At 46.5% G+C, this 17457-nt stretch overlaps 1 protein-coding gene across 1 annotated transcript; it reads left to right on the top strand.

Annotated features, from left to right (window-relative positions):
• The first annotated feature begins 1010 nt into the window (after positions 1 to 1010).
• LOC133897488 (cyclin-D3-2-like) lies at positions 1011 to 3108 on the top strand. The gene is made up of 3 exons (XM_062338232.1): positions 1011 to 1864; positions 1966 to 2078; positions 2163 to 3108. The coding sequence occupies exons 1-3, from the start codon at positions 1198 to 1200 to the stop codon at positions 2532 to 2534; spliced, it is 1152 nt and encodes a 383-aa protein (XP_062194216.1). The 5' UTR covers positions 1011 to 1197; the 3' UTR covers positions 2535 to 3108.
• The last annotated feature ends 14349 nt before the right edge of the window (positions 3109 to 17457 follow it).

Raw genomic sequence — 17457 nt, 5'->3', positions numbered from 1 at the left:
TTAGAATATTATTTAGACGGTTTCTTACAATAGTATTCGCTTACCGGTTGACACGTGACAGTGTGGGCCCTACCGAGTAGGACACCCCTTACCTATTATACCGACAATGTCCTTTTACTTTGCCTGAGAGCAGGAAATAAAGAAAAATGAATTAAAATAAGATAATAGCAAGAAAATCAAAGTGATCTTCTTACGAGGAGCAAATAGTCAAAGCTACCGATGAGAGTTGCAAATAATCCAAGACATCTCTTAGGGATGACAAAAAAAAACCCAATTTCTCTTCAAGTTCACTTCTCAATAGTATTCGCTTATAACTCTGTAAGGCACCATGGAGCGTTGTATGTGCCCTAACCCATCTTCTGGTGGTAAATGAAAACTCTTTAGAAATGGAGTAGTTTTGTTCCTCTGGCCTTGTACAGCATAAAATTATGTGTGCGCTTTCCTTCCCCGCATTTATCAAATTTGTTTCTACTGACTGCCGGAACAAGAAGTTGGACTCCTTGTGTTGTACCAAGTGAAGAGGGGCGACTTTTGAAAATGAAGAGCATAAGACTTGTTTGATAAAACTTCTAGACTAGAATTAATAGATATCTGTCAAATAATAGTTTTCAGATTTTAGTTTTTAAGTGAAATTTATGTGAATGATTTTTTAAAATAAGCTAGATACTGAGAAATAAAAAGTTATGTCTTCTGATTCATTTGCCACTTCAAAAGTTCACTCTAGATCCTCACTAGAGGATCCCTTCCTAAAAAAAATTAGACCAGAGGAGTTTACCAAACGCTGTTGTACTCTACCAGGGTCCAGGGCATGGATCAGAGGAGCCGTAGTAGGAGGGCAGAGAGGCGTTGCAGCGCGCTGCCTTGCCTGGGAAACCCAAAAAGATGTTGGAGGGAAGCCCAAAAAAATCAAAGCCACGCCACGCCACGCCACGCCACACCAATAAAGAAGCCGCTATGCTGCGCCTGCGTGTCACTCTCTCACTCCTCTCTCTCTCTCTCTCTCTCTGTCTTCCTCGCAAACCCCAATAAAAACCCTCCCTTCCCTCCCTGCCCTTTTGGATGCTCCTCTGTCTTCGCCTCGTCACTTCCCAGTCCCCGCGCGCTACCAATGGAGATGCCGCTGCTCTCCTCTTCCGCCGTCGCCATCGCCTGAGCTCATTTCTCCCATTCCATTGGTAGTTAAGGCAACTTGCTGCCATGGCTTTTGCCGCGCTCTTCGACTCCCTCTACTGCCCTGAGGACCACCTCGACCTGTACCAAGAACCCGGCGAGGAGGAGCAGTGGCCCGAGCAGCAGCGGCAGCGCGCAGCGGTTCTTGATGACGAGCTGCCGACGCTGTTCGAGGCGTACAGGGGCAAGGAGGGGGTGGTGCTGCCACCGGCGGGTGAGGGGGAGGGGGACGGGTACGGCGGCCCGGCGGGGAGGGAGGCGGCGGTCGGGTGGGCGGCGCGGGCCGTGGCGAGGTTGGGCTTCTCCGCGCTCACCGCCGCGCTCGCCACCGCGTACCTCGACCGGTGCTTCCTCGGCGGCGCGCTCCGGCTAGGCGGCCAGCCGTGGATGGCGCGCCTCGCCGCCGTCGCGTGCGTCGCGCTCGCGGCCAAGGTCGAGGAGACGCACGTGCCGCTGCTCCTCGACCTCCAGCTCTGCGCCGCCGCCAACGCCAATGCCAACCCCGCAGATGGGGGGGAAGGCGACGCCTACGTGTTCGAGGCCAAGACGGTGCGCCGGATGGAGCTCCTTGTGCTCTCCGCGCTCGGCTGGCGGATGCACCCTGTCACGCCCTTCTCCTACCTCCAGCCCCTCCTCGCCAACGCCGCCGTGCGCCTGGACCACTGCGAGAGCGTTCTGCTCGCGGTCATGGCCGGTGGGTTCTTGCGCACCTGACTCCCCTCCATGGTTTTCCAGCCAATGTAGTTGCATTTCCTTGATAAAGACTTGATCTTTATTCTGTTACCAAAATGTCAGATGGGAGGTGGCCTCGGCATCGGCCGTCAGCATGGGCCGCCGCCGCGTTGCTCGCCACCGCCGGCGCCTGCGACGACCACTCGGAACTCCTGGAGCTCATCAATACCCCTGAGGTCAGCACGGCACAATGCCATTGGATGACCTGCTCCATTCTTGTTATTGTTGTGATCTTGTGCTAAGTTTTCGACGCTGCGCAGGACGAGATCGCGGAGTGCGCCAAGATCATCTCCGAGGCGACGGGCATGAGCTTCCTTGCCGGCGACATCGGCATCGTTGGCGGTGGCAATAAGCGGAAGCACGCGGCAGCGCGGATGTACTCGCCGCCGCTGAGCCCGAGCGGCGTAATTGGCGCGCTGTCCTGCTTCAGCAGCGAGAGCTCGTCGTCCGCCAGCGCGGACTCGCGGTCCCCGGCGGCGGTCGCCGCTTGGGCGGCCTCCGCGCCCGTGTCAGTGTCGTCCTCACCGGAGCCCCCCGGCCGGGCGTCCAAGCGCGCGGTGGCGACGCTCGCGCTCCCGCTTCCCCCCGACGAGGAGAGCCGCGACGCCTGGCCGTCCACCTGCGCCGCGTGACGCAGCGGCACCGCACGGCACGGTAGAACGAGCGGAGGAGATAAGGACCAACCAGCAACTGGTGACCGAGGCCGCCATTGCCAAGAAGAGGCAAGAAGCAAAGATGTAATCTTTGGTTGCTTATCGCAGCACAGTTTGCAATGACGGTTCTCGTTGTTTGGGAAGTGGAGATGGAGGAAGATAATTAGAGTAAATTAGCAGTTGAGAACAACGGTGGTTAAGATTAATCGCAACTGTAATGGTGATTCTTGCCTTAGTCTTGCTACGCTTAAGCATCACCAGAGGAAGGAAGTGGGAAGGAGAAGGAAAGCAAGCCAAGCTTGGTGCGTGACCTGCCAGCCAAACGCAGCAACGGCAGCGGGAAGGAAGGGCCCCTCTTGTCCTGTCTGGGAAAGCGCAGTACTGGTGTCTGGTTGCTTCTCTCTCCTCCATCTCCTTCTTCTTTCTCTCTCTAGAGAGTAGTAACATTTTCCTCCATCTCCTTTCTCTGGAGAGTGACACATTTTCTTTCATCAATGCAATGCAGCGGTTCCCCACTCCCCATGAACAGTGCTTGAAAGATGAGCCTCCATTAATGTCGTCCACTCTTGAAATAATTAAAAAAATAGCACTCCTACTCCACTAGGAGTATTTGCTTCTCATTTAATTTGATCTTAAATAAATACTCTCCTCAAATTCTTGTTTGCTTAAATAAATACTCCTCAAAATTCTTCTCTCCCTCAAAACTCTTGTTTGCTGGGAACGAATGTATGTCTCTGATGAGTGCATGTGCAGGGAAGCAAGAAAAACACGAGGGAAATGTTGCAAGAATTTATTTATTTACTCGTGCTGAAAAAAATTGATTCCAAAACATTGTTCTAATAGTGGGTACTCCTATGTTAACCAGTGGATTGGATTGCTCTCAGAAGTCAAAAAATTCTCACGTTTGGGTCTGGCCCCAACTAGAAATATAAAAAAAAAGAGAGAGAAAAGAAGAGCACTTACAAAAAGAAAAGGAAAACGAGCAGCATTGTAAACGGTTCATATATCATGCCTAATTTGTTTGAATAAAAGAAAACATAATGGCAAAAGTGAAAACAAGGAAAAGATTTGTCATCAATCAGTTGCACACCTGGCACGGCAATGTGTACCACATGGAGTACGTCCAAACGGAAGTGAGCGTGGAACTTTTACTTTTTAGTCCTTTCAAAATATATTTTATAAATAGATTCTTCAAAAAACTTTTTTTAGAAATAGATATTTCCCACGACACCATGATAATTGATACCGTTAGTCTATTACATGGCACCACCAAAATTGGTGTTGTGATCTTTACATATAGGACATGTGCTAGAAGCACCTGCTGACATATTACCACAAAGCGTCAAGACCTTTGGTGTCGTAGTTTAAGGGAGGGCGTGATGACCTTTGGCACTGTTGTCTAGGACTTAGAAGCTGGCACACTTCATCCCATGCCTTCTCCTTCTCACTTCTCCTACTCACTTGACACGATGCGCAAGGAAAGAGACATCTCGCCCTCCCAAATCAGGCCATCGGGTAGTGTGCGGTGTGGCTAGTGTATGCGTGCGGGCGACACAGGTGGATGTCGAGACCGGTCTAAGAAACTGATCAATCTCATCTATATGTCGAGCCTAATAATCAATCTCAACACATAATAACTTTATTGATAATAATCATTATAATATCTGACTTAACCATATTTAAATCGTTTTACAAAAGTGACATTCGAGAGTCAAGAAGCAAATAAAATACAACGGAACTATGAGGACTTTATCCTTCATGATGACTCCACAAGCAAACTGACGTAAAAAAACATCTTAGAATGCTTCGTCTTTCATAAACTCCTGAACGTCTTCTCCAACTGAGTTTATTTAGTTATAGAAAGTGTGAGCACATATCGTAGTCAGCAAGTTGTGAAAAAAGTATGCATATGATGGCTTGAATAATAATATGAAAATATTGGCTCTTTTGCATAAACAACATTTACTTTTAAAAATGTTGAAAAGTGAGTAAATAATTATATGAATAACAGTAAATAAATAACCACCTCAAGGTTCCTACATCTCAATCAGGTTCACCATAACAAGCCCCTCAATCACAGTTCTCACCATCGTGATTAACCACATTAATCAAACCATCCATCAAGTTCTAATCATTTGATGGTTACTTACCACTCTTGACCGTGAGCACGGTTGATTTACCCACAAGTCATGATTACCTATTTTGCTAGTGTCGATTGAACACTTACACACTTATGAGATATATGGATAGAAAATCATTACAAAACCTCTCTCAATATGTGCATATCCACTAAGGTTTCACCACCACATGAATACACCTTAACAACGGAACCCCCTCTTGCACCTAATGAAAACCCAGAAAGTACATCATTCTATTTCATACAATCAAATGGTCTATACTGTCACATCCCAAAACGCTAATAATGTGATTAAGCATTCATAATCATCATGGCATTATGTTTATGCGTATTCGTTTGATACTTTAGAGATAGTCTAGAGCTCCTTAGGGAAGCCCTAAATACTTTGGAGAAGAGGAAGAATAGAAACAAGAGAAAATTAGAAAACTTCAGCAAAAGACCTTTCTAGCGGTCTCACTAGGATTCCCCGCGTGGTCTGGCCGCCATGCGGCTAGCCACGTGGCCTTCTCGTGGTCTGACCGGCCCATCCTACGGTCTGAACACCACAATGTAGAGCTCCACTTAAGGAAATCGGCCAACTCTTTCACACTCAATCTCTCTCACACTTTCACTCTCACTCACCCTTCACCCACACCAAGAGAGAGGGAGAGACCACCTCGACGTCCATGATGACCGGAGATCGATGGAGGGAACTTCCTCGAGCTCCTCGAAGGCTTCCTCGAGCTCATCCCCTTCATCCTCGTCATCAATGAAGTTCCTATGCGTGTTCATCCATCTCAAACCCCTACACCACCCCGAAGCTTGATCTCCAAATCAAAGCTTCCCCAGAGTGAACCCCTTTAATAGAAAGCTTCCCTACACTAGGGTAAGGTATCCCCTATCAATTCCCCGTTATTCCCAAACTCAAGTTGATCCGCAGGTCATTTGGACATAAGCTTAACCCTAGCCTAGGGCTTATCCATGGGGTATTTTGAGTTTAGCTCGGTGAATATTGTCCAAATCACTTTAGAAGCACTCTATTAGTCCCATTGAGCATTTTGGTACCCTTCATGATTGAAGGTTTCACTGGAGCCTTCGTCGGCAGCCTCGCAAAGTGGCTCCAGCAGGATCTCACGATCAAACCGCCACTAGGGCCGGTGTGACTGCCAGACAGCGGTCTGACCACCGACATATCATAGTCGGTCTGACCGCTAGGCGCCAAAACTTTCTACAAGCCGACGGTTCAATCACCATCTCCACGTCGGTCTAACTGTTAGCCCTTCAAGGCTGTATATACTTAGGTTACCTTGCCAGGCGATTCAAACTTCGGAACCCAAATCAGTTGGCGGTCTTTTGCAAATGTTTTTGAAACACGATGCTCTATTGTTATCCAAGCATGCATCATTTGCACATTTGTTTCATCGTTCATTTGTTTATGCAATGCATTCTTGATTCATTTAGAGAGCATTACGCCGATGGCCCAAGCGAGTGAAGATGATGGCAATCTACTGGAGTTCTGTAAGTGTTATGCCAGGAGTATCAGGCATCCTCCTGAGCAGCAAGGCAAGCATCTAAGGATACTCAACATACTACTTTGGATCTCGTATTGTATAACTTGATAAATTATGCTTTATGCATGAGTAGTGGGTCCATTGTCGGGTTTTGGTGGGTAGAACCTATGTTGATGAATTGCATTACCTCTACCTTGAGTTGTTGATTATCCATATTCTTGTAGCCTTGATAACATTGTTGATGTCTAACTTAAGAGTTAATCGAAATGCTTAGCAATGCATATGTCCCCAATAGATGTCAAGCGATGGCACTACTATTGTTTGCAACCTTAGGGCCTAGTGATGACAATGATGTGGGTTGTATGAGCTGTGAGAATGAGGCTAGATGTGGGTGGTGTTAAGGGTATCTTTTGCACCAGAGGAGTTCTTCGGTGTAGTTCAGGAGAGGAACCCAGATGCCATAGACCGCTTGTATCGTTTAAGCACTGTCCATTGTTACAGTTGACTCTAACACTTTCCGTACTAACCACATGTAGATCTAATGGTAATATAAGCTGAATACCTCTATAGTTGTGATCATTTGGGCTTGCACATCGATGGTGTGTGCGGGCGGGCTTGTAGAGACACTTATGGTTGCTCCGGGAGTTAACCTAAGTGGGCTCCGCACCGAGTGATGCCTGATTCAAATGGTTGGGGCTAATTGGGAAAGATTGGCATGAGTACCCCTTTGGTTGGGCCTGTGTGGTCACTCAACCCATATGATCCTCGAGTCGTGTGGGTAAAGTTGTACCCGCTGTAGGGTGTAAGAATAATTTGAATGTCGTGATCTCGATCGTGAGCATGCTTCTGTTCATTTGCAGTAGTCGTAGAGTTGCGATATGGGATGTGTGGTATGGTTGTATGAGATGGGTTTGAGATGGTTTATTTTACAGCTATATTCATGAGTAGCTCCATTTACGTTTCTATGCAAGTCGAGGGTTACAGAGTAGAAAAGTATATGTGGGTAAGTATAGGTGCTCACACATAGGTGTTAAGGTTATTTACGCATGTGAATTTACTTAACCTTGTTTCCTAGTCCTTGCTAATGACTCAATGCATAATCTTTAGAGTTGGGTTATTTATATGTACCTATTATGGATTAAGTCTTGCAAGTACATTCGTACTCACACTGCTCTTTCAGGTTCTACCGGTGACGATGAGCTCGTGTTTGTCTACTTCACGTTCGTTGATGTAGGTGGCGGGAATGAGTAGTGCAAATTACTCGTGTGGAGAGGATTTTGGTGGAGCCTAAGGGCATATGTCTTCACTAACTTTTGTTGGTTCATAGATGTTAATCTTCCACTATGTAATTTCTGAGGTGATCTGTTCTTTATCCTCCTATCTTCCTTTTATTGTAAATTGTGTAAATGGTTAAATACTTAAAGAACTTGTAATATAATTTAATTACTCACTTTTTCTTAAGCTTTGTTATGATGTTATGTGTTGGAAAGGCATGTGTTCCGATCTTGGGCACAAAACACGTGTCGAGACTTCCAGAATTAGATTCTAATTAATCGTTGAGGATGTGATTATGTTAATGATCATTCCTGATGATTAATTAGAATACAATTTGGACGGTTCCTCACATATACCATGCTGAAAGTAAAGCAAATTAATCCACTAGGTCTGTCCCATACCAAGCATGTGGTTATATTGTTAACTTGGAATGATCGTTCCACGAACCGGTTCTTAGATTTGAGCAAGACTACCACTCACTCAATCGTACAACATGTACCAGTCTCATACAAACCAATTGCTCAATCCTAATTCCATATTGCTACAAAATTAGATCATCTTTTATCATAGTTGCATATGACCATTATCATATTCTGTTGCGCCATTATCGTTATCACCATCCCAAAACAAGGCTACGCATGACCTGTTTTTCCATAATCAAAACTACAACCATGGCGACAAAGATAATAAAGGAAAACTAGGGAAAATCTTAACTTGGGATTTATGGCAATATTATTAGCATGCATATTTGTAAAATAAAATATTTGAAAACCGAGATCAATATGGTTAATGACACAACTTGCATTCACAATACTCAGCTAGGACTTAAAGTCTTCATCGTGAAATCTTTCTAGATCCTTGGAACATTGGTGCCTACTTGCGAAAATAAGCATAAAGGAAACAAATAAACACAAAGATCCAAAAAGAACCAAATAGCACATAACAAATCACATCACTCAATAGATTAGGCTTTTCTAGAAATTTTAGCAAAAAAAAACAGATTAAATCGGACCTACTCTTGATAAGTTATGGCTTTTGGAAGATTAAAATAGGACAAAAGGATTAATTACAAATAAAAGTATGCGATTAGGATTTTAGAATTTTCCAGAACAATCCATGATTCTTTTTACATTTTCTAGGATTTTCTAGAATTTATTATAATTAATTTGAATTATTTAACTAAAGAAAACATGAAATAGATATATTGATCAAATTATTTATTACTTTGTTGAATTAATCATGGCACTGCACGCTGATGGACATGCATTCGTTCTGCTTCAGGATTTGAATTCATTGGTTGATATCAAGTAAGTCCCTTCCTTGCTGGTTAATTCAGGACTCCTTTTGAACAAATGATTTTTGAAGGAATTTTGTAGGATTTGAATCCTATAGAATTTTTTTTTCTATATGGTCTTTTGGAACAAATGATTGAGTGTGGTAGAATTCTATCAAAATTCCTATGGAATGCCTCCATTCATAGAAATTTTGGAAGAAATCTAACCTGAGCTTCAACCTTTTAGAAAGTTTCCTTTGTATCTTTATCTCTTCTTAAATTTCTGTGTTTTTCCTACGCTTCATCTAAACGGTCATTCCCCGTGTTTTTATTCCTAAGGATTCAAGAAGCTAGGCAACTTTAATCCTACGTTTTTCCTATTCCTGTATTCACTGTATGAAAAATAGACAAAGAAGATATATATAAGTGATAGGTCATTACACGACCCGTCACTTATGTCATCTCAGGTCAGGACCAGGTATTTACCCATCACAGATAATATATAATAAATGACAGGTCGTAATATTACTCATCACCTATAACATGAGTGACAGGTAATAACTAAACCCGTCACTTAGTCACAAGTGACAGGTCTCCCTGCACCAGTTATAAGTGACAGGTCATAATATGATCCGTCACTTATGACTTGGAAAATATGACGGGTCTCCTTGGGCCAGTCATAACTGACGGGTCGTAATATTATCCATCACTTATTACTTAGATTTATTTTAACACCTGGCCAGCCACTGTGCGGGCAAACAATTCCGCCCGCACAGTGCTGGTGATTTTCACCGGCTCCGCTAGAGATTTTCTAATATCTTGTTGATTTGAAGTTTGAATTGGTGCTAGGTCTTTCAAGGTTTGCGTCTCCCCTTTCCTCCACCTTTCCTCCTCTAATCCCTATTTGGTAGATTTGTTGTGCTTTGAGTTGTAATCAGCCATTTTGCATATTTATTCAAAATCTTAGTACAAGTGAGTTCTATTTATGTTAGATTTGATACTAGGTTTGCTTGATCTACAGCGAGATACCACAAATCTAGTGTGTTTGTATGGAATTTTTAATCGCATGCTTAATCACAAAATTAAGGTAATTGCTAATGAAGAATGAATGTTTTTACATTAATTGTAGATGACAGACATAAGTTGGATGTACCTTGAGACCCGGACTTGTCGAGAGTACCTGAGCGGGGTGAAGCATTTCATGAGTGCTGCCTTGGCGGATATGAAAGATCATGGTAAACAACAATGTATTGTCCATATCGCGACTACAAGAATGATAAGAAGTTCCCAAAACCAAAAAATATCCATGTACACTTGTCATGCGTGGATTTAAAGAGAATTATACAAGTTGGAACAAACATGGAGAGGAAGGCCTTAACGAGGAAGAGTTGGATCGGGCCCTCCATACCGACAGTGTGGATCAAGGACTTACACTCGATGATGATCTCAGGGATAAGGACATATTAGATTTCAATAATAATGATCTCAAGGATTTTGTGGAGAATGTGGACCAGATGGCGCGGGATGTCGAGTGGCACGAACCTAAAGCTTTTACAGCTGAAGGCAACCCATGGATGGACTGACAAGAGTTTCAAAGTATTGCTGGATCTACTAAGGGACATGCTACCAAAGGGGAACTTGGTTCCTGAGGGCATCTACGATGCAAAGAAGAAAATTTGTCCTTTAGGACTAGAAATGGAAAAAATACATGCATGTAAGCAGGATTGTATCTTGTTTCATTGGGAGTATGCAGAGCTGGATCAATGCCCTATTTGTGGAACCCATCAATATAACCATAGAAATGACGGTGGTGATGGGAATGGAGCCAAGAAAAGTAAAGGTGGTCCTAGGAAGGTGGTGTGGTATTTTCTTGTAATTTCCCATCTGAAGTGTCTGTTTGCCAACAAAAATGAGGCACAATTGGTGCGTTGGCATAAGGAGGATCATAAGAATGACACAATGATATGGCTCCCAGCGGATTCTGCTTAGTGGCGAATTGTTGATTCCATATTTGGTAGGTTCGCTGAAGAATTGAGAAATATTAGGTTTGCTATGAGCATAGATGGCATGAATCCATTCAGTAACATGAGTACCTCATATAGCACCTGGCCTGTTATATTGTCGATCTACAACCTTCCACCCTGGCTTTGTAACAAGTAGAAATATATTATGTTGTCAATCTTGATATTAGGAACAAAACAACCTAGCAACGATATCGATGTGTACCTCAGGCCTTTAGTCGATGATCTTAAAAAAACTTTCGTCACCATCAATGATCTGCCAGCACTTTGTAACTTGTCAGGTCAGAGCAAAAGAAAAGGTGAAGCTTGCCCACATTGCTTAGATGACACATGCAGTTTGAGGTTGAACAACTGAAAGAAAATAGTGTACATGTGGCATCGATGTTTCCTTCCCAAGAAGCACCCGTACCAAAATATGGACAAGCCATTCGATGGCACAAGGGAGAAAGCGTTATCTCTGAGACATTTCAGCGGGGAAGATGTCCACAATCAGGTTAAGAATATCAATGTTGTCCTTGGTAAGTGTTGGAGAAAGAGTTCATCTTGCCCCAGCAAGTACGGCGAGAGTTTATTCTAAGGATGAGACTCAAGCTTGGAGACGAAGTTTAAAAGAAAGGAACACCATGAATGTATTGATGTTAGAAAAATGTATTACTCTGGGAGGAGTATCACAGCGTGACTTTATGTGTTTTCACCTTTGTGTCTTTTTTTTGCTGTCTTGCTTGTTGTCTCCTTTTTGTTTTTGTTCTCCCTACCCAGAGGACCATGGCCTCCTATTTATAGGGTCATGCATAGCTTGGCATACCAGTTATCATAATGTATAAATATCCAGGATCTGACTAAATTACTGGGCATTATCCTGGACAACTACCTTCTACCCTATCGGGGAGATAAATATCCACCGTGGTAATTATCACGGTGCCTGCCCCCTGAGGTCGCCGATTGTGGCCTGGCGCCGCACTATTAGGGGTGTCAGGATAGCCTCCATCACGCCGGGGTGTCAGAGCGGCGTCCATTAGCCTAGGCCTTTCATGCCGATCACTTCCTTGCAGGCAAAGCACGACTGGTGCTCCCCTTCTGGCAGATCTTTCCTAAGGCCTGCTGACTCACCCTGGTGCCTTCGAGAAGGCAGCCCGAGGCAGGGGCCTCGGGAGGCATGGAATCGGGAGGTGAAGGCTTTGGGAAGCAGGACCCCAAAGGGGCTTCGAGAGGCCGAAGCTTTGGAGGACCGAGGCTTTGAGAGGTCGGGTTTTTTGGGAGGCTTCGGGAGATCGAGCCGGTGGAGTCAAGGGAAGGCTTCGTAGGTACGAAGGGGTACCGTGAAGGGATCTGATGACATCGGAGATTGAGCTTTTAACAGAGGGTCCGGAGGTCAAGGCTCCGGAGGGACCTGGATGGTAATCTTCAACCATTATCCTCAGGTTGGTTTATTTTCCCCCAATAGTACCCCCTCATTCTCAGGCCCCGATGTTTCGGAGGGGGGGGGGAGGATGCAGAGGAAAAATCAACCCCAGCCTGTATAGCATCAAGGATTCCTGACGGCAATTCTCTGTCCTTTGAGGTCGCTCGAGTAGAGGTTACGTGTGGGATTGGAGAATCCCACGTGTTTGCCTGGTGGGACAAGACGTGCCACTGTCGTGTTCTGACTGGATAATGCGGGGGTCGTTTTAGTGTCTTGTGCCCATGCCTCTATCACACGCCGAAAGGGGTTTGGGTTATTAATGTGATGGGACATCCGTACTAGAAAATGAAGCATTCGTCGTGGAGCGCTGCCACGTGTTGGAGGAAACCCGGATATGGCCACGCCCCCCAGGTGTTCAATGGGGGGATACGGCGGTGTTTGTCCCGCTTCATCTTTCGGACCTACGTGGCTGTGTGGCCCGGGTATAAAGCCAGGGTTACCTGGTTGGAGTCTCCACGGCCCCACGGGTGAGCAGTTAACCTTGACTTGAGTATGGCATCGTCTTCCTCCTTATCCTCTTCGGAGATGTCGATGATCTCGACGACTTCTTCAGGAGCTGGACCATTTCAGTCATCAACAGAGGCACCGGTGGCCACGCCGCTTCCATCTCTGCAGGGGAGGCAATTTCCCACCGCTCTGGCCTGACCTTTGGCTGGGGAGGCCATTCCTGTTCAGATCATTGATATCTCTGATGACGATGAGGAGATCGACTGGCATCTCCTGCGAGGGGAGAGTGAGCAAGCGTCTGTGGGGCCGGTGGCAAAGTAGGAGGAGGCCGGGAAGGTGAGGGAGAAGACCCCACCGACGACCTCCTTGGACTTCTCAATGTCCTCCAACAACTCGGGAGCCGGCTACTGCATTGGCTTCCGCAACAGCAAGCCGTAGATGAGGCGCATACACCGTCCCATGCGTGGCCCCTGCCAGGACCCATAGGGGGTGAAGGTGGTCATCGGGATGGCGTACTTGATGACGCCATGATATATCCATGTCTCATGGCTGAACTTAGTCACCTTGTACTCTTTCTCACCCTGTTTTTCTCCGTAGGGATTTATCTTCTTCGTGGCAATTTTTGTACTGTTGCTTTAGTGTGTGTCCCCTGGTTGTACTAGTTGTTTAATAATATAATGTGGACCTTCGGGAACAGTCATGTCTCCTTCTGTATCGGAGTGCGAGGGGATCTTTCGAACGGGTGACTGCATGCGCGCGTGCTTTCATGCCTCCAAACCGTGCTTCTTCATCCCCTTCGAAGGCGATGGCTAGTTTTTCTGACGACCGGGGCACCGAGCCTGCGCATAGATCATCGCTGATTTCGTTCCTCCTGGGGGAGAGGTAGCCTCAGGAATCTAGTGGTGACAGATACATAGGGTAACTAAGGAGAGCCGGGTGGAGCAATGGCGACCTCGTCGTCCCTGGTTACTGCGTACTCCTCGGGCCTGGGACTGGTTGGGCATCCTTCCTAATTTGTTCCAGATTTCTGACTCAGCAAAGTCCATCAGGAACCTTTGGAGACGAGCTCCGGTGGTGGTCCTCGACCCTTTGGGTTCCTTAGCGATTGCTCGGGTTGAAGGCGATGATGTGTCAGAGGTGCCGCTGAAGTCTAGGCAAGAGAGGTGGTCCGTGACCTCCTCGGCCCTTAGTCACTGCCCAGCTCCAGAGGTATTCCGTCTGGAGCCTAGCGACGGTGTATCAGAGGCAAAGCCAAAGGCTAAACGGGAGAGGTGGTCTGTGACCCCCTCAACCCTTAGCCGCTGCCCAACTCCGGAGGTACTCCGTCCGGAGCCTGGCGACGGCGTGTCAAAGGTGAAGCCGAAGGCTAGGCGGGAGATGTGGTCTGCGACACCCTTGGCCCTTAGCCACTACCAGGCTCCAAAGGTATTCTGCCTGGAGCCTAGTGATGGCGCATCGGAGGCAAAGTTGAAGGCTAGGCGGGAGAGGTGGTCTGCGACCCCCTTGGCCCTTACCCACTGCCCGGCTCTAGAGGTATTCCGTCCGGTGCCTGGCGACAGCGCATCAGAGGCAAAGTCGAAGGCTAGACAGGAGAGGTGGTTCGTGACCCCCTAGGCCCTTAGTCGCTGCCCGGCTCTGGAGGTACTCTGTCCGGAGCCTGGCGACAGCGCGTCAGACCCGAAGCTGAAGGCTAGGAGGGAGAGGTGGTCTGCGACCCCCTGGGCCCTTAGCCGTTGTTCGGCTCTGGAGGTATTCCGTCTGGAGCCAGGTGACGGCACATCAGAGATGAAGCCGAAGGCTAGGTGGGAGAGGTGGTCCACGACCCCCTTGGCCCTTACCCATTGCCCGGCTCTGGAGGTATTCCGTCCAGTGCCTAGTGACGGCGCCTCGGAGGCAAAGTCAAAAGCTAGACGGGAGAGGTGGTCCGTGACCCCCTTGGCCCTTAGCCGCTGCTCGAATCCGGAGGTACTCCGTCTGGAGCCTGGCGACGGTGCGTCAGAGTCGAAGCTGAAGGCTAGGCGGGAGAGGTGGTCCGCGACCCCCTCGGCCCTTAGCCGCTGTCCAGCTCTGGAGGTATTCCGTTCGGAGCCTGGCGACGGCACATCAGAGACGAAGCCAAAGGCTAGGCGGGAGAGGTGGTCCGCGACCCCCTTGGCCCTTAGCCGCTTCCCGGCTCTGGAGGTATTCCATCCGGAGCCTGGCGACGACGCGTTGGAGGTGATGTCGAACGCTGAGCGGGAGAGGTGGTCCGTGACCCCCTCAGCCCTTAGTCGCTGCCATGAATTAAGGTCTCTGCAATGGACAGTCAAGGGTTCCACTATATTTCCCATGCCATGAAGCATGGACCTATCGGGGAGATAAATATCCATCGTGGTAATTATCGTGGTGCCTGCCCCCTGAGGGGGCGAGCCGGTCGCCGATTGCGGCCCGGCACCGCACTATCAGGGGTGTCAGGATAGCCTCCATCGCGCTAGGGTGTTAGAGTGGCGTCCATTAGCTTAGGCCTTTAATGCCGGTCACTTCCTTGCAGGCAAAGCACGACCGATGCTCCCCTTCCGGTAGATCTTTCCTAAGGCCTGCTAACTCACCCTGGTGCCTTCGGGAAGGCGGCCCGAGCAGCCCGAGGCGAGGGCCTCAAGAGGCATGGAACTGGGAGGTGAAGGCTTTGCGAAGCAAGACCCTGGAGGGCCGGGGCTTTGGGAGGTCGGGTTTTTGGGAGGCTTCGGGAGATTGAGCTAGCGGAATCAAGGGAATGCTTCATAGGTACAAAGGGGTACCGTGAAGGGATCTGATGACATCGAATATTGAGCTTTTAACAGGGGGTCCGAAGGTCAGGGCTCTAGAGGGACCTGGATGGTAATCTTCAACCATTATACTTAGACTAGTTTATTTTCCCCCCAACAGTAAGTGAAAACAATCCTCTAAGGATGATGAATAGTTAGGAATATGGAATAAGCAATCAATACTATTCGAGCTAGAGTATTGTAAAAATTAGATGTTCGCCACTCTATTGATAATATGCATGTAAAGAAGAATATTTGTGAGAGTCTGATCGGTACATTGCTCCAAATGAAGGGAAAAGGAAAGGATCATGAGAACGCACGAGCTAACCTTGAAGAAATGGGTTTAAGACCAAAGCTCCATGCACATGATACGGATAAAGGAAAACACCTACCCCCGACAGCTATCACTCTCTCCAAGAAGGAGAAAAAAGAACTATGCAAGTTCTTGCACAGTGTGATAGTTCCCTCCGGTTACTCATCCAACATCGCAGGACTTGTTTCAGTGAAGGAGCTAAAAATAAATTTTGCCTTGATGGAGTCCAATGATTGCCATGTGATGATGACATCACTGCTTGCGGTAGCTATTAGGAACATCCTCCTAATAAAGGTTCGTGAGGCTATCCTGAGCCTATGCTTTTTCTTCAATGCAATTGAACAAATGGTGCTTGATCCAGACTTGCTGGAGGAGCTAGAAAGAAGACACTTTGAGACTCTATGTCTTCTTGAGGTGTATTTCCCACCATTATTTTTTGATATCATGGTAAATCTCACTGCTCACCTTGTGAAGGAGATACATTACTTTGAACCCGTGTTCCTACATCACATGTTTCCATATGAGAGATATATGGGCATTCTCAAGTCGTACGTAAGGAATCGAGCCAAAAGACATGTATCGTGCAGGGTTACGCAACGGAGGAGGCATTGAAGTGGTCTGTTAATTACATGGACCCAAATAACCCAATTGGCGTGCCTAAGTCTCACCATGAGGGTAGGCTCGCAGGTGTGGGAGTTATGGGGAAGATGGCAATTACTCCTGATCTGAAGGCATACGACCAAGTTCATTTCCTCATGCTGCAACAAATGAGCGAAGTGTGCCCCTATGTTGATGAGCATAAGAAGATGCTACTTGAAGAGAATCTGGGGCAGATCGAAGCTTGGGTTGCGAGGCAACATATACGAAGGTTCATGAATTAGTTCCAAGATCGAATCAGACAATCGAGTACTCCTACAAGTGCTCTGATAAAAAAAACTGGCATCGAGCCCTATATACACAATTATGACATATCAAGGGTACGATATAAATGGATACACATTTTACACGGCTGCCTAAGATGAGAAGAGCATATACCAGAATAGTGGTGTCCGTATAGATTCTTATGACAACAACATGCAGAGGGGCACATACTACGGTCAAATAGAGGAGATCTGGAAGCTGAACTACTTGGGATTCAAGGTCCCTATTTTGGTGCCGTTTGGGTACATGGGGCAAAGGGCGTCACTAATGACAAGTATGGATTCACTAGTATTGATCTCAAACATATCAGATACAAGTCATAACCCTTCGTACTCGCTAAAGATGTTCGCCAAGTCTTTTATGTGATCGGCAAAACAAAGAAGAAATGTCATGTGGTAGTTGCAAACGTTGTTGATGAGGAGTTCAATAAATTCGACGAAATCGCCCCTTTTGCTACTACAATCGTGCCACGCCTTTCATCAACCGAGAAAACTTCATACCTGTGCTCCGACCATAATGAAGGGATCCATGTCAAGAAAGCACGAAAAGGCGACTTTGAATTTGAGTGTCAAATTTGTAATATTAATGTCAAATTTGAATTTTAGGTTTCAAGTTATTTGAATTTGTAATATTAATGTCAACTTTGTAATATTAAGATCATATTTAAATTTGCAATATTAATGTCAAATTTGTAATATTAATGAATTTCAATCTGGAATTTTTTACAAAGTGATAGGTGCCGGTGATATTATTCACCTGTCACTGATTAGAAGTCATAGA

Source organism: Phragmites australis, chromosome 17 (genome assembly GCF_958298935.1).
Source record: "Phragmites australis chromosome 17, lpPhrAust1.1, whole genome shotgun sequence".
In the NCBI taxonomy this organism is placed as follows: Eukaryota; Viridiplantae; Streptophyta; class Magnoliopsida; order Poales; family Poaceae; genus Phragmites; species Phragmites australis.
This window is presented reverse-complemented; position numbering and strand designations above follow the sequence as displayed.